A 25,019-nucleotide genomic window follows, 5' to 3' on the forward strand; every position below is an offset into this window, starting at 1 on the left:
GGGGACCCTTAATGGGTCATCTGGTGTCATCTCTCCATTTTATATCGCTATAGCTCTATCTCCTTGTTCAAGAATTGAAGTGGAATGCTTAAACTCATTCAAACATAGAGGTATAAAGAAGGTGTTGCATACCGGCTGCTGCAGGCTACATTGGTATCACAACTTTTGGTTGTGGCCCACTTGGCTACATAATGTGAGGGCATCCTGTGGATGGTAAATCTAAGGTCAAGAAAAACCACCTAGCCGTCCACCATGTGAGGAGAAGAAGAAAGCTAAAGCTTCAAAGAAGACACCACCAAAGAAGAAAGCAGCAAAGAAGACACCACCAAAAAAGAAACAATGCTTCCGCACAACAACAAAGATTTCATCCAAGAGTTGATGGAGTAAATCAGATTGTTAAAGCTATGACTTAACCAAGCAAAAGAGGCAAAAAAGCCTAAAGAGCAAGGTCCCACGGAATTTGAATGCAAGCTTCTCCTAATAGAGCAACACAAACGTCGGGAATTTACTGAGGAGCGAAAAGCCGAGGAAGCCAAACGCAGGGTTGAAGAAGACCGACACCATCCAAAACTCGTGGCTCGAAAGCATCAACACAAGCTATATCGAGAAGCCATGCAACTCCAGCATCAGCAACAGTCGTAACTTTACAGGCTAGTCTGATAGGAGCACTTCCCCACATGGCATCTAGTCCCAATTCCTCCACCACGATCATCCGTGCTCAACCGAACTTTAGTAAGTGTGATCATTATGCAATTACACAATTTAGTAATCATTCTACAGTTACACAATTTATTCATCACTTTGTTGCATATTTTCTAGTGGCTAAGATTACAGATACACAAGACAAAGTCCACCTAGTAGCACCACATCTCACTGGGGAGGCTGTTACCTGGTGGCAACATTGATAGAGTCTTCATGTGGATCCGGCCACAGGGACACCATATTATGTATGGGACACCTTTGTGTCTAACCTCAAAAACAGATTCCTCGCACCCCAGTACTGTCATGAGAATATATTTTAAGTCCTCTTTAAGAATATTATTTTCCCCTCTTGAGTAATTTGGGAACGCCTAGGTTACTCTTGCGTCATGCCGACTAGGTTAATATCGTGGGTGACACCACTATAAATATTAATACGTGCGGTATATGACGTATGCTTGGGACCGTCTATGATTATTTCAATTAGGTTTGTATGGCAGGGTGATTCCTGGGGTACTTACGCTTGGTAGTCATGAGTTGGTGATGGTTTGTGCCTGTTTAATATTTGTGGGATTAATTTAATTATTAATTGGGCTTATATTTTCAGGTGATGAAGATTACGAGGATTGATGAATAATGTCGAGGAGAATGTTTCTTATGCGCATCATATTTATTTTTACAAGCGTAGCTTGTAACCTTAGTAGTTGATTTTTTCATTTTGATACATTGAAAAAAATACATTTATAATGTTGAATTTATTAAAGCCTAAAGGCTTTACCCTATCCCCAATTTTTGGGACACTCTATTTTTGTTATGGAAGAGTGCCGTGCTCTCTAAAAGTACATTTTGTATATTTTTGGGGGCTATGGCCTATTTTTGGTTGAAAGCTAATAAAAAAAATACTCTCGTGTGGGGGAAGGCCACGCACAAGGGGGGGGGAAGATTGCACCCAGCATGTTTGTCTTGGAGCTAAGTATTATGTTTGCTATGCTTTTGTTCAATTTATTTGATTTTGTTGAAACCTGCAAAGCATGTGTTTTCATGGTTGAATTTATGTGTTGAATTTCTCAAGTGTTCCACAAGCTATCCTAGAGAACGATTCCGTTTTCAGACTATTCAAAAGGCAATTAGAATAGTCGGGGTAATTAGAAAAGGCAATTAGAGCTTTAAACATTCAACCTTCACCTACACATTATAGAGTTAAAGCTGCATTTACTGGAACCAAGTATAATTGCATGCAAGAGGTGAAAGGTTTAACTTTAAGCATCAATTCCTTAACAGAAAAAAGAGATTTCTTAGTTGCACCTTTACAAGGCGTAGATGTAATATTGGGTATACCTTGAAGACATATATACAACCCTATTATAGACTATGATACACATAGCATTTGTGTAAGGAAGGACAATGAAAATATTTTCCTCCAATGTCTAGTCAAAGGAGAGACGAGCCCTTTATTGAGTCATACTCAAGCAAAGCGAGCTCTTAGGAAAAGGGAGAAGACTTATATGGTTTGGGTTAATCAGCTTAGCGCTGAGTTTAACACATCCAAAAGTCCAAAACTTGATCTCTCCAAATTCAGGGATTGATCTTTATTGAGTCATACTCAAGCAAAGCGAGCTCTTAGGAAAGGGGAGAAGACTTATATGATTTGGGTTAACCAGCTTAGCGCTGTGTTAAACTTAGCTTAGCGCTATGTTAAACTCAGCTTAGCACTGAGTTTAACACATACAAAAGTCCAAAACTTGATCTTTATATCTCCAAATTCAGGGATTATTTTATGGAAGATTTACCTCCAGGATTACCTAAGTCTAGGCTTGAAGACCATAGTATTGACTTATTGCCAGGCAACTCTCCACCTTGTAAAGCTCCTTATAGAGTCAACAATTTAGAGCAAAAAGAAATCCAAAAACAAATCGAGGATTTGTTAAAAAGATGCCTTATTAGACCTAGTAGTTCACCCTTTGGAGCTCCAGTCCTTCTTGTTAAGAAGAAGAATGGAACTTTCCGAATGTGTGTTGACTACCGAGCATTGAACAAAATCACTGTCAAGAACAGATACCCTATCCCTAGGGTAGATGACTTACTTGATAAGCTTAGAGGTTCAAAGGTCTTTAGCAAGATTGACTTAAAGTCTGGTTATCATTAAGTACGCATGACTGAGTCAGACATATTCAAGACTGCATTTAGAACCCAGACTGGCCATTATGAGTTTTTGGTTATGCCATTTGGTTTGACCAATGCTCCAGCTACATTCAGTCGTATGATGAATCGCATTTTCCTAAAGTTTCAAAGCTTTGTTGTGGTGTTCTTTGATGATATTCTTGTTTTCAGTGAGAATCGTCAAGAGCATGAGCAACACTTGGAGCAAGTGTTTAACCTTTTGAGAGAGAATGAATTGTATGTCAATCCTGAAAAGAGTTCTTTCTTTCAAAAAGAGATTGAATACTTAGGCCATATAGTGTCAGCTGAAGGAATCCGTGTGGATCCTAAGAAGATTGAGTGTATAGCCTCTTGACCTACACCTCGAGACATTCATGACCTTAGATCTTTTCTAGGTCTATGTAGTTACTATAGGAAGTTTGTCAAGAATTTCGCTTATATTGCACATCCTTTGACGGAACTTCTCAAGAAAACTACATTTTTCCATTGGAATGAAAGTCAAGATAAATCTTTTCTAGTACTCAAGGATGCATTAACGCATGCACCAGTTCTTACACTGCCTGACTTTCAAAGACCATTCTTTGTGGTAGTAACTGATTCTAGTGGCAAAGGTTTTGGTGCTGTGCTTATGCAAGACAACCATCCTATTGCTTATGAAAGTCGAAAGCTAAAACCTGCTGAAACAAATTATAGTACATATGACAAGGAATTAGCAGCAGTTGTGCATGCCTTGAAGATTTGGAAGCATTACCTAATGGGTTCAGAATTTCTTATCAAGACTGATCAACAAAGCATTAGGCATTTGCTTTCGCAACTCCTTATTTCAGATAGGCACATCAAATGGGCATCTTTCATACAAAGTTTCCAACCCATGATTCAATACCAACCTGGAAAGAAAAATGTTGTTGCCGATGCTTTAAGTAGAAGACCACATATCAACAACATTTCCGCTATTGAAAGTGAACCATTTGTATTTATGAAAGAAACTTATGAAGTAGATCCAGATTTTTCTGAGATATGGATCAAATTGCGTGAAAACAATTGGACACCTCAAGGAAATTATTCTCATAATGATGGCTATCTTTTCTTTGAGAAAAGATTATGTGTTACTCAACCCTATAGACAACTTGTCTTGGAAGAGATGCACCAACCACCATTCATGGGACATAGAGGAGTTTTCGCAACACTTCAAGTAGTTTCTCGAGAATTCTTTTGACCTCGTTTGAAAAATGATGTAGCAAAATTTGTAGCTAAGTGTAACATTTGTCAAGCAATTAAAAGCTACAAAGGCAAAGCTTTGAGATTGCTTATGCCTTTACCCATTCCAGACCGACCATGGGAACAAGTGTCTATGGACTTCATTACAGGCTTTCCTACTACTTCCAGTCATCATGACATGATTTGGACAATAGTGGACAGGTTTAGTAAGCAAGTCTAATTCATTCCATGTAAAAAGACACTGACTTCTCAGCAAGCTGCGACCATGTTTGTCAAGCAAATCTTTGTTCATCATGGTCTATCCAAAGTGATAGTTTCTGATAGAGATTCCAAATTTTGTAATCACTTTTGGATTGCTCTTTTCTCAGACTTAGGCACTAAGTTAGATTTTTCTACGGCTTTTCATCCTGAATCAAATGAACTATGTTTTCTAGCAACCTAGTTCATGGGATAAGTACATACATCTACTTCAATTTGCTTATAATAATACTCCTCATTCTGCTACTAGTCGAGCACCATTTGAGATTATCTATGGTAGAGCTTTGCCTATTCCGGCTTCTAGACTCTCCCATAAGATTGAAGCTCCTGACCAATATACTCGAGACTTTGATCGCATTTTATCTGAAGTGCGTGATTGTATTGCAAGAGCTCCAGAGAAGTATACATTTCAAGCAAATAGGAAGCGTAAAGATTTTTCATTCCAAGAAAGTGATTATATACTTTTGAGAATTGAGAAGAGACGATTGAAGAGTGTGGAAAAATTCCCTGCAGTTAAACTTGCACCTAGATACTATAGACCATTTAAAATTATTGAAAAGATTAACGATGTGGCCTATAGACTAGAGTTGCCATCTAATTGGAATATCCACGACTCTTTCCATATTCATCTCTTGAAACCCTTTCGAGGAACACTTCCTTCTCACCCAATTTATGAGGAACCACCTCTTGTTGAAGGAGAGGAAGAAGTCTTAGTTCCTGATGCTATTATTGATCAAGAGACGACAACAACAAGAACTGGGAACCAATACATCAAATATCTTTTGACATTCAAAAACCATCCTCAAGAAGATGCAAAATGGATGCCCGAGAAATTTTTCCGAGCTTATCCTGAGATCCTTCGTTCTTTTTAAACCCAACAAACCTGCAATTGAGGGCAATTGCAAACTCAAGCAAGAGGGATGTCATGAGAATATATTTTAAGTCCTCTTTAAGAATATTATTTTTCCCTCTTGAGTAATTTGGGGACGCCTAGGTTACTCTTGCATCATGCCGGCTAGGTTAATATCGTGGGTGACACCACTATAAATATTAATACGTGCGGTATATGACGTATGCTTGGGGCCGTCTATGATTATTTCAGTTAGGTTTGTATGGCAGGGTGATTCCTGGGATACTTACGCCTGGTAGTCATGAGTTGGTGATGGTTTGTGCCTGTTTAATATTTGTGGGATTAATTTAATTATTAATTGGACTTATATTTTCAGGTGATGAAGATTACGAGGATTGATGAATAATGTCGAGGAGAATGTTTCTTATGCGCATCATATTTATTTTTACAAGCGTAGCTTGTAACCTTAGTAGTTGATTTTTCCATTTTGATACATTGGGAAAAATACATTTATAATGTTGAATTTATTAAAGCCTAAAGGCTTTACCCTAGCCCCAATTTTTGGGACACTCTATTTTTGTTGTGGAAGAGTGTCGTGCTCTCTAAAAGCACACTTTGTATATTTTTGGGAGCTATGGCCTATTTTTGGTTGAAAGCTAATAAAAAAATACTCTTGTGTGGAGGAAGGCCACGCACAAGGGGGGGAAAGATTACACCCAGCATGTTTGTCTTGGAGCTAAGTATTATGTTTGCTATGCTTTTGTTCAACTTATTTGATTTTGTTGAAACCTGCAAAGCATGTGTTTTCATGGTTGAATTTATGTGTTGAATTTCTCAAATCCACAAGCTATCCTAGAGAACGATTCCGTTTTCAAGTACATGACCAATCTTGAGGATGAGTTTTACCGACACTCCCAAAATGAGTCACCCATGCTAACTTACTCCAACAAAGTCATCACCATGACACAGTAGTTTGGGAAATCCCAAGAACATCAGGTTTACAATACGGAATTTCGAGCCTCGATCTTACGATCGGGCTTTGACTGTGGCTCAAAATCGAGAAATGAGGTTGAATGGAGGTAAGCGTAAGCGAGCCCAGACATGCCCCAAACCCTAGTAGCAACAATAGTCGTCATCCCAATAGGGTGAGGGAGCACAGAATGCAACGATAATAAGGACAGTAAGAAAGATTCTCATAGCAACACAGGCGGTTAGAAAAACACAAGTGCAAAACCTAAGAAGAAGCATCTAGAATGCCCAATCATGGTCTTCCTCACTGAGGGAGACTTGGGTGGTTGTTGCGTTGATTTCTTTGATGGGCTCCTCTTCTTCAGCTATCAGATTTGCATGGTGCTTCTCCTGCTCTTTCTCAGGCTTTTTAAAAACATTGTGACTCCTTGTGTCCCAAACATTGACAGTATCTGCACTTTATCCTTTTGTTGAACCTCCAGTTCTGTGCTCCAGAAAAGGCCTTATCGTGATTCTTTGGTCTTTTTCAACAAGCAATGCTACCATGTCCTCGAATGTCGTTGAAGCTAGGTGCAATACTTCGAGGGATGGTTGGAATCCAGTAACATCTTGCATACTTTTTTGTAAGAACAGCCATTTTTTCTTCATCATCACGCTCACACTTCAAGCTAGTCAATTGCTGAACTAATGAGTAGAACTTTGAAAGATGGTCACTCTATTTTCCATCTTAAGACCATAAATTTAAGCTTCAATTTGGAATTAGTGATTTTATTGCCAAAGATACCTTCTAGCTTGTTCTAGATTTGGTTGGCCGTTGATTTGAAGTCGGCATGATGTATGAGTGAATTTGCAAGTCTGAGGCCAATGATGGCGATTGCGCGTTGATTGCATTGCCTCCAAGTTTTCAACTCCGGTCCCTCAGTTGAAGGAGCATTCTCATCGCCGGAGACAACCTCCCATAGTCCTTCCCTTATCAAGAGTATCTGCATCTTGCTCTGCCATATCGGAAACCCAATTCCTGAGAAGCTTGTCCATAAGGTAGATGCTTGATGAAGTGGCCTGATCCATTTTGCAGAGCATACAAGAACTAGAAGCAGAAGTAGGCAGAAAACTTTGCAGGTTAGCTTACAGTGAGATAAAGCAAAGGAGGAGCATTAGAAGTTTTCAATGGAAGAGATGCAAAGGGCTGCCCTTGCAGAAGTCCTCTCTGCAGCAAGGGTAAACAGGGCAAAGAAGAGGTGGTGGAGCAGGCTAGGTGGAAGACGGGCAAGAGTGACTAAGCAGACGGCATAGAACAGAAGAACACGTCCGGGTGGCGACAGACTAAGCACCTCCAGCCGCGGCTTTCTGAGCACGTCCATGCAGCGGAGGAGGCAGAATGGCCAGTGGCGGTGGTTCACTCGGCCGTCACACAGCCCGAAATAACCAATGAAGATGGCGGCTCCACTGGTGGGCTCAGCTGAGGTGGTGTGCCCAGCACTAGCGTCGCCCGAAAAAGGTGGCAACGGGGCTCTACGGCGGCAGCGCTCTCAGGCGACAGACAGCTAGCTCTCATACCAATTGAGAGCTATTTAGGGTTAGCAAAGTAGCAGCTATGGAGGCTTAAAAGGTAACGTGTGTAGTAAAGAGAAAGAGTGAGAGATGTGATAGACTGAAATGAAAGGGGCCTCAGAGATTGCACGACTCAACGGTTTAGAGCCTTATCTTTTGACACACGACACACTAGGGCAATGACACATGGCAGGTGCCGATGACATCATTGCTTATCACACACACACATAAGTGTCTACAAGAGGTGGTTCGCACACTCTTACACATTGTCCACATGGATTTATTAATTATAACCTTAGCCGCCTGTATTAGCCTGCTTTCTCCTAATCCCAGGGCTCCCCTAGCCTTGCCAAATGATTAGGCCACTAATCCAAAGGATTAGCACTAGGTACGTAACACATATCTCCACGTGCAAAGCCCTGGCATCCCATACCACCAAGACCAGTGTACACACGGAGTAGTCTCGCGGGCCTCGAGCCCAGAATGTCTGAGGAGCTCTCTCAAACTGACTCCAAATGGTCACTTATATAGGCCTCCTATAAACTAGGAGCACCTACCAAACCCTGTAGGGACTTGGGACGTAATTAAGCAAGGAGATTGGCTGGCTTCACCATCAGCCATCAAGGCTGCATCTGCAACATGTAGGAGGAAGCAGAAAATATGTGCTGCTTCAAGCTGGTCATCAGCAACCTTCAGGTGGATCATTCTTTTCAACCAATAAGTTCAACCCAGTACCATTATTCACAAACAATCGCTATAGGAAGAAGCCCCACATGATTTGAAACAAATCCATCCACAGTCCTTGACAATTAAAAAAAAAAAGGAATTGTCGCACTAGATCGAGCCCATTCACATTACACACAATTCAGCCCCCCCCCCCCTTTCTCGCGGGTCACGTACACACGCACAGGGAATGCACAATGTAAAACTTCTACCTTGATGCACCCAAACTCTAAAACTAAAGATGGGAGAACAGACAGTCAAATGCAACAGCCCAAATGTGAATAACGTCCATGCATCATGAAGCTCTGACCAAATATCTTATCCTTCCTTCTAACCATTGAAAAGCCTCGTAGCATACTTAAACTAACCAATCAACAAAAAGGCTCAAGAATCAAAACTGGTACTGTTTTTCCATCATAAGTTTTCTCTTGAGAAAGATCACCTTCACAGAACGCCAATGGTCAAGGCATTCCCGATGAACAAACTGCTGTGTACCTTTACACTTGCATGGGGAAATAAGCTCATCTCCTGCACAGCATGCACAACAATCTCTCTCTCTCTCTCTCTCTCTCTCTCTCTCTCTCTCTCTCTCTCTCTCGCGCGCTTGCTTGCGATGCACGTGCAGTGGTGGTTCCCCTTAGTTGCGCCCTTGCCCCACCTACACAGGTACAGACCTCAGCCCTACTTCGAAGCAGGTGCATAGACGACTCCAACACACCCCCCCCGCGGCGGGTCCGCGCCCTGTGGTATCCAGCCCACCTGCATTTATCTGGGCAGTGACAGCTGCCAATTTTTGCCGTAATTGATTTCCCCCTTCAATTTTTCCCTAATTTGTTGTTCCTTCTGATTTTGCCGATTTGGGGCAAAATCATTTTCCATTTTCTTAATTTTCCTTTGCCCCCTCTTTTCCAACAACAGCGTAGAAAAAAAAAACAATCACAATCAAGGATTAATCTCTCTCCCTCTCTCCAGAAACTCAGAAATTTAGAGAAAAAACAGAGCTTTCCTGCAGAACCCACAAAACATTAGAATTTTTTTTTAATCCCTCTCTCTCTCTCTCTCTCTCTCTCTCTCTCTCTCTCTCTCTCTCTCTCTCTCCATTCGTAAACTACGTAATGGGCGAGCCTAGGATCATGAGGGACTCACTGCCGAGTACATCTCGCATGCCGATGATACCTTGGCGCCCCTACTAGCCTACATGTTCAATAGAGCATAGTCACACGGGACGCAAAATGGGGACGGGGAACGGGGACGGAAAAGATTGAGAATGGCCATTCCCTATGACTATAGAGTGACATGGGACGGGAATGGGAACAGGACGATGCTACCATCCTCAACATTCCCGAGTCTAAAAATGCCCATTCCCTTTGACTATGCAATAGAGCCCTTTGTGAAGGATTTCCGCCCTCTTGGTCCACCAACACCATCACTCCCATCCTCAAAGCCACAGATCCACCTGATCCTAATAATTACAGCACGACCATGATTAGCCACACATTGGCCAACTCTATGGATTGGTGCTAGAGGCGGAGCTCAATTCATTTGTAGAGAGACAAGGATGCAAAGCCTCAGGATAGGCAGGCTTTTGGAAGAGCTACTCTACCCTTGACCACATTTTCACCCTCCGTGCCATCATCAAGGAGGGTAGAGCATGACATCAGAGGATTTACTGCTGCTTTGTGGATTCCCGCAAAGCTTTTGATACTATACCCCGAGCCTGCCTCCTACACCATCTATAGGAGATAGGAGTCCCACTGACTTGGTTTGGAGCATCATCGCCCTCTAGGAGTCCGTCACCAGACGAGTGAGAGCCCCAAGAGGTTTCCAGCACTATTGGGGTGAAACAGGGCTGCCCTCTATCACCCATTCTTTTTGGCCTCTACATTGATGAGATCTTGGGCTTCATTGACAGATTAGGTGGGGCTGGTCCCACATTGGCAGGGATGCCCATACTACTTTATGCAGATGACATCGTCGTCCTCTCAGATTCAATCGAGGGGCTTCAGAGACCGTTGGATGCCTTACAGGAATTCTGCACTCAGCGGGACCTCTCTATTAACCTTGGTAAAACCAAGGTAATGGTCTTCAATACTTCTCGCCCCTTCACATCTAGATGAGCTTCACATATAGAGGGGATCTTGTGGAGATTGTCTCATCCTATGTCTACCTTGGTGTCACTTTCAGTGGCCCATGCTTCACCAGGCTTCCCGCAACACATGCTAGTGTGACACGGGGATAAGCAGCCTTGAGCTTACTTGAGTGGTAGTGCTTCCAAACACATTTCCAGGAGCCTAGGACGAAGGGTTGGCTTTTTGACACCCTCATCACACCAGCCTTAATGTATGGAGCAGCCTTCTAGGGGCCAGATTTATCCAATGAGGATTGGCAGCGAGTTGAGAGGCCCTAGGTCATGATGTTCTCCCATATGATCCGCAATAAACCATCAGTCACACACCAGATTATTTAGGCAGAGTTTGTTGCAGCCCTAATGGTAGTGGATGCACTCTTCCAAACAGATACATACCTCCATCGCATCAGTCACATGGATCCCCACAGGTACCTGAGGCTTGCCTTGGAGTCCTCGAGACAGCTAGCACTTGAGGGCCACTCTGGAGTATGGTATGCATTAGTTTCCACTTGGTTCTCAATATATGGGCTCCGCATGGACCGCCTACCACCCCTTCAGTACAGTTTGGACTCCCTTTTTTTCGGCTCTCTCACGAGGATACCAACCGGGTTATCCGGTTAGATCTTCTCAGCCTCTACATCCATTGCACATGGATCACACCTCCGAAGCTCCCAACAAAGATGCACTTCTATAGAGATCACTTCCTCACACTCACTGAGGATGGATTCATCCAGCAACCGGGCTACATGAGTGTTCACATGTCCCATGCCAACAATTGGCCAAATACGGGTTTCATCCCACAGCCTCAGAGTGGAGACAAGTAGAGCTGATCGCGTCTTCAGAGCTGGGAAGCTCATACGGAGACCCAGAGAGGAGAGGATCTGTTGATTATGCCACACACAGGTTGAGACGGAGGAGCATTACATATGCCGCCGCTGCCCAGTATACTATGAGATCTGCCAGAGGTTTAACTGTCTGTGAGGGATTTGGTCCACTCTCCAGGATCATTGACTTGCCGGACCAGTGTTGCCTATGCCTCTTCCTGCTTGAGCTCTGCAGACACAGGGACATTTCTTGAGAGAGCCCTCCCTCGCAAACCAACATCACCAGTTTCTTCCAGACCCAAGAGGTGGACACCAATACAGTGGATCTTGTGGACCCACCTCGAGCTGCTCCGGACCCACCTCGCCCGAGAGGAGTTACCTCGGACCGGGCCTCCGCACTCCAGCGTGCTCAATGCCCCCAGCTGTCGGCCACAATCCCTCACCGGCTCCAAATCGAGGACATGCTCCACCGCCATCGAGCTACCTTTCCACGTGACTGTTAGAAGTCATCTCCTGTCTACTTTTATACACCAGGGCCTTTGTTGTGGGTGTGCCCGCCCTTATGAGGTGTTTTATCATTTTTCCTCACTCCCCGTATTTTTTCCCTATTTTTTTCCCATTTTCCAGTGGTGTGGGAGGGATGCCAGAGGTTGGCAGGAGCACTGAGTGGCTGGCCAACTGGCCCATCAGCAGACATGTGACTGGCCGACTGCCCAACAGCAGTCGTGGACCTCTGTACTGCTGGCCGACTGGATGTATGCAGTCGTGGGCCTCATTTATTGCTGGCCGACTGATGATGCAGTCATGGAGTACCTTTTTCAGCAAGCCGACTGCTCATATGGGGGCATATAAATAGGCCCCCAGCCCCCATACCATTTGTGTATCATACCCGGGATCTTCTTGGGTATTTAGAGCAGAGTTACACGCCTACATCTCTCTCTCTCTCTCTTGTGCTGTATTTTTTCTGCATGCGTTTTGCTCGTGTTCCCAGCTCTGGTCATCATCTCCGCTGCGTATTCTGACATGGTATCAGAGCCCTAGGCTCTAGATAGTTCTTGGGATTTGTGTGAGCAAGAGGGCGACTGTTGTGTGGCTGATTGGTGGACTGTTTTGGACTGTTCGGGAAGAGGAGAAGCAAGAGGACGGCGGGCTGATTTGCTGGACAGCCACTTGCAGGTATTAGTTCTTCTTTGTTCCCACCCACCCACCCTTTTCAGAGTACATCCCCGCAATGGCAGATCTGTTTGAGATGGCCGAGAGGCATGTGAAGATCCCGACACTCCCCACGTTCCCGGTGGACCGTCAGTTGGACGGGAGCAACTACGGCATATGGAAGGTTATGATGGAATCTGTTCTGGAGTCTTACGACCTCGCTGATTTCGTCGTTGTTGGGGTTCCACGGCCGGAAGTAGAGGAAGGGGAGTTACCGTCAATCCGAAAGGACCGAGAGGCTCAAACACAGATGTGGGATTGTGTCAACGCCAGGGTCTGTTCGTTTATCTTTCTCAACTGCACACCACAGGTAATCAATCATGTAAAGCATACGACGCTGGCCAGAGGTATATGGCAGCATTTGGCTTCTCTTTACAACAGGGTATCGCCCATGAAGAGGATTTCCTTGGAAGTACAGATGCGGAATAGAGCCCTGCAAAGTCGTCGACGATGCGGGAGCATATTAACAAGCTGCAGGCTCTTCAGCAGGAAGTTCTTCAGGCTGGGAAGGAGATATCGTCAGAGGACATGGCCATAATGTTGCTGTCACACTTGCCCTCTCAGTACTTAGCATTTTACTGGTTTTTGATTACCAATGGCAGGCTCAGCACCATCACGTGGGAGGAGCTTGTGCCCATGGTCCTGGACCAGAAGGAACGATTCACGAACCCTCCTCAGGGTGGAGGTTCGGAGGTCGTAACTAGCCAACGGTCGAAAGGCCATAACACGGGCAAAGGGAAGGCTTCGTCGGAGAAGTCTTCTAAGAAGAAGTCCGTTACTGACTACGAGAAACTAAAGGCAGAGAGGACCTGTAATGATTGTGGCGAGAAAGGCCACTATTGGAGGCAGTGTCCCAAGCGGAAGACCGAGAAGGGTGAAGATTCCTCAGCAGCAATCATGAAGACTCCGGCTTTTGTGCACCTGGAGGTGGTGGACACCGATGTTTCATTTTCTTCAGGCACGGAGGAGATTGGAGGATTCTCCGCAGCGGATACTCGAGAGTGGATTCTCGATAGTGGTGCTTCCAGGCACATGACTCCTTCCCGTTCCGGTTTACAGGATCTCTGCAGGCTTTCTGGTCACATTCTTACTGGGGATACGTCCACTATCCCAATTCACAGTGAGGGCAGGATGGAGATAGTTCCCGATGGCAGAGGGGGGAAGCATTCCTCCGAAGTGTTGTATGTTCCGGCACTTGGTTTTCATCTATTGTCAGTGCATCAGGTTTGCAAGACTGGCGTACGGGTGGAGTTTGATGAGCATTTTGTTGCTCTCCGGGAAGGCGGAGTGGAGAATGGAGTTTACAAGCTTTCAGCACTCTCTCTCCCAGGTCCTCAGGTTTGTGATGAGTGGCAGTCTGGTAATGGCCACTTAAGTGTGGATACGCTGCAGGTGCAGGCTTTCCAGGACCAGATGGTGGATAGCTTGCCAGTAGATGGCAGCAGTTGGTAGGAACTTTTCAGTACTGATGTTGGTAGTTCTTGTGTTCGTCAGTCAGAGGAAACTGAACAGGTTTTCAGCAAGCCGACTGCTCATATGGGGGCATATAAATAGGCCCCCAGCCCCCATACCATTTGTGTATCATACCCGGGATCTTCTTGTGTATTTAGAGCAGAGTTACACGCCTACATCTCTCTCTCTCTTGTGCTATATTTTTTCTGCATGCGTTTTGCTCGTGTTCCCAGATCTTGTCATCATCTCCGCTGCGTATTCAGACAGTGACATAGTTGAGGGAGACCTCTTGGCCATACTCATTAGTCCCATGCTTGATATTTTGGAGAGTGGTATACCATCTACTAGGGGCACATGCTGCTCTCATGTTTCTATGTTCCTAGTATTCCATGGACAGTTTTGTATCACCCCAATGAGATAGATATGTCTATGTTTTATTTCTGTTTTATTTTCCATTCCATGATGAGATATGCCATGGAAATTATTGTATCACTTTGGTTTCATAGGCCCATTGGGTCTTTAGTAGACGCTTAATCTCTCTCTCTCTCTCTCTCTCTCTCTCTCTCTCTCAGCCCACCACTTGTACCCACGCTCCAACTCCATGCCCCAAAGGAGTTCTTAGCGAGAGAGCTTGATCCATTCTGTGAGCGGGTCGTCCTCGACCCAGAGCATCAGTTCCCTCCACCACACAGAGAGAGATTCGTGAGGTTCTCCACCGACATGACACACTCACATCACAAAGGCCTGACATTCACTCCACCATCAGATGTTCTGGCCGAGGCAAGTATCGTCATTAACTGATCACAGCATATCTCACTCTACACAGGATCATCTGTTGATCACATGTACTATCAGATGTTTTCATTTTACTTTTTCTTAAGATTTTCCATGGCTCGGTATATCCATGGTACCATTGTATTACTTTCGGTCTCATAGACCCTTGGGGTCTTCCGTAGACGCCCTCGACCCCTCCATCGGCCACGATCACCTCATCAGCTCCAAATCCAGGACATGCTCCACCAGCATCAAGCCACCTTTCCACGTGACATAGATGAGGGAGACCTCTCGGCCATACTCATTAGCCCCATGATTGATATTTTGGAGAGTGGTATACCATCTACTCGGAGCTAATGTTGCTCTCATGTTTCTATGTTCTTAGTATTCCATGATGAGTTTCCATGGACAGTTTTGTATCACCCCAGTGAGATAGCTATGTTTATGTTTTCTTTCTGCTTTATTTTCCATTCCATGATGAGATATGCCATGGACATTATTGTATCACTTTGGTCTCATAGGCCCATTGGGTCTTTAGTAGACGCTTAATATATCTTTCTTTCTTTCTTTCTTTCTTTCTTTCTCTCTTCGTAATGGTTGGTTGATAGATTACGAAAATGTAATACAAAGCAACGGTCACATGACCACCTACACAAACATGTACATATAGGCCATCAGACCACATACACTAAAAGGCCACATGAGGCATGCCCACCGTACAAAGAGCATGTAACCAGGGATCAGCGCGTGCCCTGGTGATAACATGTGCATTGATCAAAGAAGAAACTTGCCAAAGCAATAGACCACGAACACATTGGACATGACCTTTCACCCCTGATTGATTGTGAATCAAAGATAAAAGCATTTCGCATGAGCCAATTATGCCAAAGACCCAACCATCGAAAGAAAACAAAGAAGACCTCATGTTGTTGATTGTTCCCCTCGGGCTGATGATGTCCAAAAACCCACTGCTTGGGTGACAAAGTGTGTCCAGTCACCATTTGCCACATTGAAGAGATGAACTCCCATATCTAGCGAGCCACCGGGCAAGAAATAAACCTATGTCGACTAGATTCTGGACAAGTCTAGCAGAAGAAACAGTTGCCATTCGAAAGTCTCTGATGCCAAAGGGCAGTGGCCAAAGGCAGGCCCCCAACCATGACTCGCCAAATAAACACTTGGCACTGAAAACGGAAGCTTGGAATGCCAACCACAGAATAGGATGTGCATCCACCAAACCTTTCCGGCATCCTTGGACATGAGCTTCATCCATGGATGGACTTACCACTGTATGTGTTGTCTTTCTTGCTTGGATCTCTTGTCGGCAACATACCTACTTGTTCTCCAACACCTAGATAATCTCCTCATTCCCCTTTATCCTATATGATGCCGTTATGCTCTTGTCGAGATCGAGGTTAGCGGACCATGCTTTCTCCCAAGAAACCAAAGAGCTCTCTGACATTTGCCGAAACTCCATGTTATGTTCCTCCCATAGATGTACGTGAAGAAAACCAACACACCCTTGTGGCCAAGGACTAGGCGAAGGTTTCATCCTTGCGTGATGGAGGAAGGGTGGGTGTAGCCAATTGGCTTGGGCAGAGAAGCATACCCACGTGTAAAGCGTTGCCCTATCTGCCCCCGTCCATGAACTAGTCGGCCTATAGCACCCCCTTGGAGGCACCCTTCTACTATGTTTTGCTGCTGTATGTGGCCACCTATTATTGTGTGATGTCCTACAGCCTAAATAGAGATGTGTTTATTCTTTTGAATCTAGCTACCCTTATGCTCTTCTCAATTTGGCATTTGTTCGTGTCGATAGGCCTCTTCAAGGTATCACCTTGGAAGCTTACCGGCCTGCAGCTTTCTCTCCTTGTGAAACACAATCTGCCCAACATGGCAACTTCCAACGCGTATGCATAGCCTAGAAAGACTCTTTGTGTCTGGTGATGAATTGTAAAGCTGGTCTTAGAAACAAGACTACATGTTCTGAGCCTTTCGTTGTTCTGCCTGATGCTCCATGCGGTGAGATATGGTTTATAAAAAATATCGATGCCAAATAGTTAACGTATACGTGCCTGCGTTGACAGGAGGTGCCCAAATTCCCATACACAACTGCCCCTGAAATCTAGGGACATGCTTTGACTAATTCTGCAACCTCACCTAACTCTATGATTTCATGAAATTGGACCCTTATAGTTCAAGTAAAACAGACAACACACTAAACATCCCTGACTAGTAAGGTGATTTCCTGCTGCGAAAGCAATGCGAGGGGGTGCAGCACTGACCTATGCCGCAAGGTTCTGATTCCAGACAGATTCGGCAGCACGCACTAGAGCCCTTCTCCTGGTCTTCTTCTCCTCCTCTTTCCCCTTGCTGCTGCTGCTGCTGTAAAGTCAGTGGTAACGGGGGTTGAAGCAGCGGAGACGCCTCCGTGTGATCAACCATGTCGCTGTCCTCTTGCAGCTCGGCCTTCATTGTGCTTCCGCTTCAGATGTGTAGGTCTGCTCGGACTCTTATTGATCTTAACTGGTTTTTCGGTTTTGTGGAGGATTTTAAGTATTTTTAGAATTTCTGTTGTGTAAGGAGCCTAATATATTCTTTTTTTTTGTGAAAACCGCCTAATATATTCACTGCCATGACACTACCAAGGTGATCACTAACCCTTCATTAGTCCCTTCGCCTTGAGCAGTTCCAATCTTTCAACATTAGTTGCATCTCTCCTTGCTTCCGTTGCCTTCTTGTCTTCTTTAAGCTCCCTAAGGGATGCAACCCCTTTCCCATCTCTACAATATCAATCATGGATTCCTCAAGATTTCTATCCTTGTGCACACAAGTGTGTTACTTGCAGTTGTCATTATCCTTGGAGAGTTTGAATCATGGGTGGGTTGTGGTTCGGACACAAGGGCTGCCTTCATCCTTTATCATCGAAGCATGGCTATAGCTTGTGACATTTGCTCTACCAAACATGTACTCGTTACTACTTGCGTGCATTTTTCGATCACTACCAGAAACCACATATTGAGCTTTGTAACTATCACTGCCATTTCTTACGTTAATTTTCATTATCTTTGTGAAACTTTGAGCACCTTGTGATCCAATGGTTCCAGAGCATCCTCATCATCCTTTGCAATCTTTCTTTTCCTTTTGTTGGAAGCATGGGCATACATTGGGAGTCATCCCCAATGTTGTCATTAAGAGAATCTCGTGTTGTTTCAAGAGTGGGTGGAGGCATGGCATTACATGGTGCCCCGCATGATATGTTGTGTTCAGGTGTATTGGGGGTGAGGCTGGTAGATTGTGATACGATATAGATTCAGGGTGTGAGGGATTAGGTTGGGACGCTGAAACATAAAAGATGATGATGTTACATGATGAGGAGTTGTCCTCGACACAAAAGGTGAGTTGATGGGTGAGGTTGTGGAAAATAGCCGAAGGAGTAGCTCATTAGTGGTAATAAATATTGGCTAAACTCGTCATTTTGAGAGGCAATGGAACCCTCGAAATGATTTTGTGACTCTTGTCTTTCCATCAATGATTTCAATTTAGGGCTCTATCGATTTTAGATTCAAAGTATCATCATCCTATAGCCATGAAATAAAAAGTAAGCCTATGATTGTGTAAATCTAGATTTCTTAATATATTAAAATGAGACAAAAGCAATAAAAATGATTTTGTGACTCTTGTCTTTCCATCAATGATTTCAATTTAGGGCTCTATCGATTTTAGATTCAAAGTATCATCATCCTATAGCCATGAAATAAAAAGTAAGCCTATGATTGTGTAAATCTAGATTTCTTAATATATTAAAATGAGACAAAAGCAATAAAAATAAACAAGAGATAAAGTATAAGACTTTAATGGGAATCAGACTTGCAAAGATCAACATAGACAAGTTTTTAATGGGAATCAGACTTGCAAAGATCAACATAGACAAGACTTTAATGGAAATCAGACTTGCAAAGATCAACATAGATAAAAAGTATAAGACTTTAATGGGAATCAGACTTGCAAAGATCAACATAGATAAAAAGTATAAGACTTTAATGGGAATCAGACTTTCAAAGATCAAAATAGATCTCAATGACCTTAACATGAGTTCACGGCTTTGTAAGCTCCTCCTGTCACACGAGGCTTCTACATATCAAGACAATTGCAATAAATCTACCCAACAGCAAGACCTCATTCTAGGGATTACAATTCTTTGTGAAGACATGTCTATCTTGACATTATTGTGCTTCCACAATGAAGCCATCACCAACCCCCAAAACCAAAAGCTAAGCACATGGACATGATGGAGAAGGAAAAATAAATACCCTTGTCATTGCTAAAGGCTACTTCTAGTAACTTATGTCTAGACATGGACATGATGGAGAAGTTCCTTGCCACTCTGTTGATGAGGCTATAAGCCTTATCCAACCTGTTGGGGAGCTTTCTCTCATACGACAGAGCATGGCATAAAAGCGCCAGAGGGCTCTTTACCCTCTTTTATAAACCCTACCCCACAAACCAACCCTTCGTAACACATTACCAATGTGGACATTCTTGGATCAAAGCCTTGCCTAACTTCTGGGATATTCTTGTGTAGGGTCTCAGAAGGCAGAGGGTGAAGACCAAGACAACCTGGTATGGTCCTAGAACAAAGAGGTGGTATAAAAAGGTCAAACAAGCTAGCTACATTTTTGTGGCATTCATTGAAAATCCAGTGGGGTTCAGATCGACTGTTAAAATATGGTTTCAAAAAAGGGAGATGAAGGGTGAGATCTAGGAAAAACAGACCCCTAGGGGTTACACATCTAAAGCTTTGATTGAGACTTGTATCTTGTTGGGATATCACTTATCTTGGGGTGAATCTTCTTTTGTTTCAGAGGATGACAGGTGGGATTTGATGTGTAGCTGCTGAATGGTGACTCTTATGCTGATGTGGTTAAGGGTTGACTGTGGGCATGGAAAGAAGTTTATGTAAAGTTTTCTTTTTCTTTTTATAATATATATATTAATGGTCCCAAAAAATAAAAAATAAAGCAAAATGGAGTAGTCTAAAGTTCTTGAAATTAGTTAGAAAATAAGAGTGAGAAATTGGTTAATTGGAATAAAGCAATTGTGAAAAAATGCATATTTGAACCTAAGATCTTAACTTTGATTAGATAATATGGAATCCTTAAGAATGAAATAAAATATGCTACATGTGTACAAAAATTATTGGGAATTTTTGTTCATTTAGGTACTCGTACTCCTCGATGTGAAGCCACTAGGGGCTCACTCCACCACCACTTGTGTCACCCGAGTGGAGCTGCCACTTGCTAGGCAGAGAGCACTGAGAGAAGGAGCTATGGAAAGTTCAACTCCTATCTCAATGCCTTCATGTGTGCAAGGAGGGAGAAAAAGAGAAGGGAGATGGAGAAGAAGAGAAGGGAGAGAAGATAGAGAGCATCACCTACAAGCAAGCAAGCATGCACAAGCTCACTGCCATCACCACACGAGAGAGCAAGAGAGAAGAAAAAGAAGACTCAAATGTGATAATGGAATTGTATCCTTTAATTTCATTAAGTCGCTGATGTACAAGAGCTCACTTTTTACAATGGCCGGCCGTCCATTAACAATTGGGGGCCCAAAACTAGTTCTCTAGCTCTGTACACCTTGGCTTTGTAGCTCATGGTTGGCATTACACATGTTGTAAGCTTGGTCATCCCATATCTTTTTACATGAAGCGCTTAGCGCAGTTTTACATAAAATGAATTACATGAAGTGCCACCACGCTTTGGTCAGAACCGACAAGAAGCAAGTGTGGACGAAATTGTACCACGGTTTGGGGTGTTGGAGAGAGCGATGGAAAGCTTTGTAGCTTGTCCAGAAGACTGACTTCAAAGTTTGGAGTCGTCAGGCTGGCATCCATTGGATACACTCGTAATAGCCGAACAGTTGCTTGAGAGTAGTGCCTTTGTTGATGTTGAAGGTGAGGCCTTGGGCTTCTTTGTCATAGTGGTACCATGTAGGGAATTCTTGCAAGAGAGTGATGATCAGGTTAAAGAAGCAAATGGTGACAATGATTAATGGGTTGGGCACTCGCTCATACTTGGCGAAGGCGTTCATCTCGGCAATCATGCTTTCTTCAGTGTATGGATTGCCAGAAATTAGGGGATTCAAATAAGGGAAGTTGGACCGAAGCTTCGAGTTCTGCCTGTGTTCTTGGTGGAGTTGGTCCCATGCCCCAGCGGCGGTGGATGGGCAGGTATGCAGGGTTAATGTGGATGTGGCATGGGGCTTTACATCACTCCACCCAGATGTCAGGCTTTAGGAGGAAGAGGCACCACCAGATTGGTTGTTCGCCCATAAGGTCGAAAGTGATGGGCCAAGCATCTGGGTTGGACCACATGTATCCCCCTCGTTGCCTGTGTGGGTGCTACCATTTCTAGTCATCCTGCTTGGCATCAATGTAAAGTCTGAGGACATGGATGTCCATGTGATCAGTGACTTTCGTTAAATGTGTTTTTTGGAGTTGGTGGCTAAGCAAGATTTGGATTGCCTGTTCGAATACAGTGCAATCCACATGGTCATGCCAATTGAGGGGATTGAGTGGAGGATCCACCTCATCCTTTTCATGTGGGGGTTGGGGAGGAATTTCTCCTTCGTCCAAGGAAATATTGAGAGGGAGGGGGGACGATTGGGATTCCTGTTGGGGAGGGGTTTATGTTGTAGAGGGTGTGGTGCCATGCAAGACATCAAGGAGGGTTGGGTGGGTGCGCTGGACAAAGAGGGTTTGTCATGGGGGAGCAACAGCGGGCCCAAGCCAATGAAGGTGGCAAGGGTGGTGTCAAAGAAGGGGGTGGCAAGGGTAGGTGAGGCGGAGTGGCATGTGATGAAGGAAATATAGGAAAGGTGGTCGAGGAGGAGGTTGGGGGAGGAAAGCTTGTGCCGAAGGTGAGTTTGGCCTAGAGGGTGGGGGGGTCGAGTGGATGTTGATGGGTGGATTGGAATTGTGACATTCGTATCATCACTCTCATAATACCGCTCCAATTGGTTGATAGGTATTTTGATGAAACTGGGTGCAGGGGCACTAGGTTTTTCTTTGGCCAGAGGTGACTAGCACTCCTCTATAATGGACATTGGGTTCATTCTTCCTTCTACCTAGTCCTTGACATCTACCCACAATGCTGACATGTTGAGTAGCAATGGTACCAATGGCATTTTGGCATTTGTAGATAGTATTGCTGAGAGAATGCCATTTGTATAAAGCTAGGGATAGGGACATAGGCCAGGTAGCACTCCGAGCTCGATCAATGGAGGCATCAATTTTGGTGGCTTGTTCGTGTTCCATAATGTGGGATGTGGAAGGGGATACAGAGGGGCCTTCGTCGAGGTGTGCTAGTGAGGGCAAGGGAAGGCATTGGCCACCAGGGGTGTTGGGTGAGGAGTGCAGAAGGGTTTCCTCCAAGAACTAGGAGGTCATGCAAAACTCCTCCTCTTTTTGCAGCTTTGCATCTTTGCTCTTCCTTCTGGTTATCGAGATGTTGGAACTTGGAAGGGGGAGTGGTGGGGGAAGCTTAAGGCTCAGGGATGGGGTGAGGTATGGTGGTGTCCCCCTTATAAAAGCGGATGGGTGTGGGCAAGTCTTTCTAGCCTACTACATCATATGGTGGTGTCCCCCTTGTAAAAGCGGAAGGGTGTGGGCAAGTCTTTCTAGCCTACTACATGATACAAGACTTTTGTAAGAAGGGATGATGCTGCCAGGTTGCCTTGTGGGCACTTAGCGTGGCTTTACATAAAATGAATTACATGAAGTGCCACCACGCTTTGGTCAGAAATAGTAGGAGTAATGTTAACCATTGTGGTTAACAATTTTGGAGATTAATCCTTGAAAATTAATTAGTGCAAGATGTGTACGTGGTGCATATGTGCACATGTGCATGTGTGTTCATGTGTGGATGAATGCACTTTCCATGTCCATGGAAGTGTGGGTACCATGGAAAATTTTAATAAGGATTATGAAATTGACTTGGAAAAAAATAGGAATTAATAGTCCCATGTGAAACCTAGCCATGTGGATTCATGTACCCATCTGGACATTAATTTGTTCTAAGGTTGGGTTAAAATATAAAAATGGTAAAGGATTAATTCAAAGGATGTAACCCTTTGGAAGAATTTGTAAGGGTTAAGTGCGAGTTCTTGTAAATTTATTAAATGAACCTTGTGAGGACTGAGTCAAAATTTAAATTATTAAAAAGATGAGATATAAGGGATAATATCAAGACTAGAACTGTGCTTGAGTGAGTGGAGTTGAGAACTAGTTAAACTTAAATTCATGCACCTAGTTAAGTGAAAAGGGAATTGTGGGCTAACCTAACACTTGGCAATTGGTCGGTTGCCTTGGCCCACCCAAGTATAAATACCCCTCCCCCCCTCTCATATTTTCCACACCTACTTTTGGGAGCTTTATGCTATCATTTTTAATCATATTTAGGCTAGCTAATGTGAGTATTAGATACATTGATTGGTACTAGCTTGGAAGTTGAGTAGTTAGTGCAAAAGTGGGCTACTTTGGGCATTGAATTTAAGGAGAAAAACTCGTGGGCTTTCAAGCTAGTAGAGAGGTGTACATCAACTCCTTAGGCCCCATTGAACACTTATCAAGGTTGGTTATCATCCCTTAAGCCAAAATTTTAAAATTTTAAAGTACAATTAATACTTTCCTCCATTTTGAATTAGTTAAAATTCAAAGAGAACCTTGAGGTTTATATGATGGTGTGATCATTCATTGTACATCAAGCAGGAAGGTACAACATTTGTTTGGTTTTACTCTATGTAGATAATTTAATCATGTCTAGATCAATTTTAGAAAATAAGAGTGAGAAATTGGTAAATTGGAATAAAGCAATGAGAAATGTGCACGTGCATAGATACATGTGCATATTTGAACCTAACAGCTCACCTTTGATTAGATGATATGGAAATCTTTAGAATGAAATAAATTGTGCTAGATGTACATAAAAATTAATGGGGTAGTATAAAGCTCATGAAACTATTATGGAAATTAATCTTAGAAAATAAGAGTGAGAAATTGGTTAATTAGAATAAAGTAATTATGAAAAATGTGCATAGGTGCACATGTGCATATTTGAACCTGAGAGCTTAACTTTGATTAGATGATATGGAAATCTTCATAATGAAATAAATTGTACTAGATGTCTATATAATTATTGAGCATTCTAGTGCCCCACAGTACCTTAGAATTCTAGCTAGATACACACCATAGCATTCTAGTTGGACACATTCATGGATACCTCCATAGTACCATAGCATTCTAGCTGGACACATTCATGGATACCTCCATAGTACCATAGCATTCTAGCTGGACACATTCATGGATACCCCCACAATACCATAGCATTCTAGCAGGATACACACCATAGCATTCTAGCTGGATACATTCATGGATACCCCCACAGTACCATAGCATTCTAGCTAGATACATTCATGGATACCCCCATAGTACCTTAGCATTCCTGCTAGACACACACCAATTCCAACATATAAACCAACACTATATATGTATCCCTATCCTTACTATCCTCCTCAACTTGCACCAATCCCCACACCACAACTAGTTTTTTTTACTACTTTGGTAATGGAAATAGGAAGAACCTCACAAGGTCAAACCAGTCCACATCACAAAACTAATGTCAAAATTCAATAGGACTAGAGATGTTTGACTAGATCCTATTGCTCATTTGGAGATAGAGATGGAGATGGAGATATTCGACTAGATGTATGAAACCTATGGTCATATTGAAGACCAAGTGAAAATGACACTCCTTTGGCCTCATGATGCAAGGGAAAGTTGGCAATGGTTTTGATCACTAAAACCCAAAGACAAGGTGGACTTTAATGCCTTTAAGAGTGCCTTCATGGTTGGATACTCCCAAGAAGGAATTTACTAAAATCCTTAGATCAAGTATACGATGTGAAGCAACTAGAGAAGAAATGAATCTGGTATTATATTAATCAGTGTGATACCTACACTCTAGTTGTGTTGATGGAGACAAGTTCTTTGAACGATGATTAGAAGATGCATGGAGGGACTTTGAGGCATCACACTACATGATGTTTTATATAGACAAGGTCTTACACCATCCTTTGAGAACCTCAACCTTGATGATCCCTTGAGCTTGTGGTGTACTATCTATTTATTGCATATTTCAAAACA

General features: G+C 43.5%; 1 protein-coding gene across 2 annotated transcripts in view; it reads right to left on the minus strand.

The window, feature by feature from the left end:
- LOC147612834 (uncharacterized) overlaps positions 1 to 17,389 on the minus strand; it is an 83,781-nt gene extending 66,392 nt beyond the window's left edge. The window contains exons 1-2 of one of the 2 annotated variants that reach the window (XM_086783479.1): positions 17,104 to 17,389; positions 8,871 to 8,956 (exon numbers count right to left, since the gene is read on the minus strand). In XM_086783479.1, the coding sequence (XP_086639605.1) occupies positions 8,871 to 8,956; positions 17,104 to 17,293 (276 nt within the window). In that variant the 5' untranslated portion in view covers positions 17,294 to 17,389. The remainder of the gene's footprint in view (positions 1 to 8,870; positions 8,957 to 17,103) is intronic. The other variant, XM_086783478.1, reaches the window with a different exon arrangement.
- Between the last annotated feature and the right edge of the window lie 7,630 nt (positions 17,390 to 25,019).

This window comes from Cibotium barometz, chromosome 45 (genome assembly GCF_041138505.1).
Source record: "Cibotium barometz isolate CiBa-2024 chromosome 45, ASM4113850v1, whole genome shotgun sequence".
In the NCBI taxonomy this organism is placed as follows: domain Eukaryota; kingdom Viridiplantae; phylum Streptophyta; class Polypodiopsida; order Cyatheales; family Cibotiaceae; genus Cibotium; species Cibotium barometz.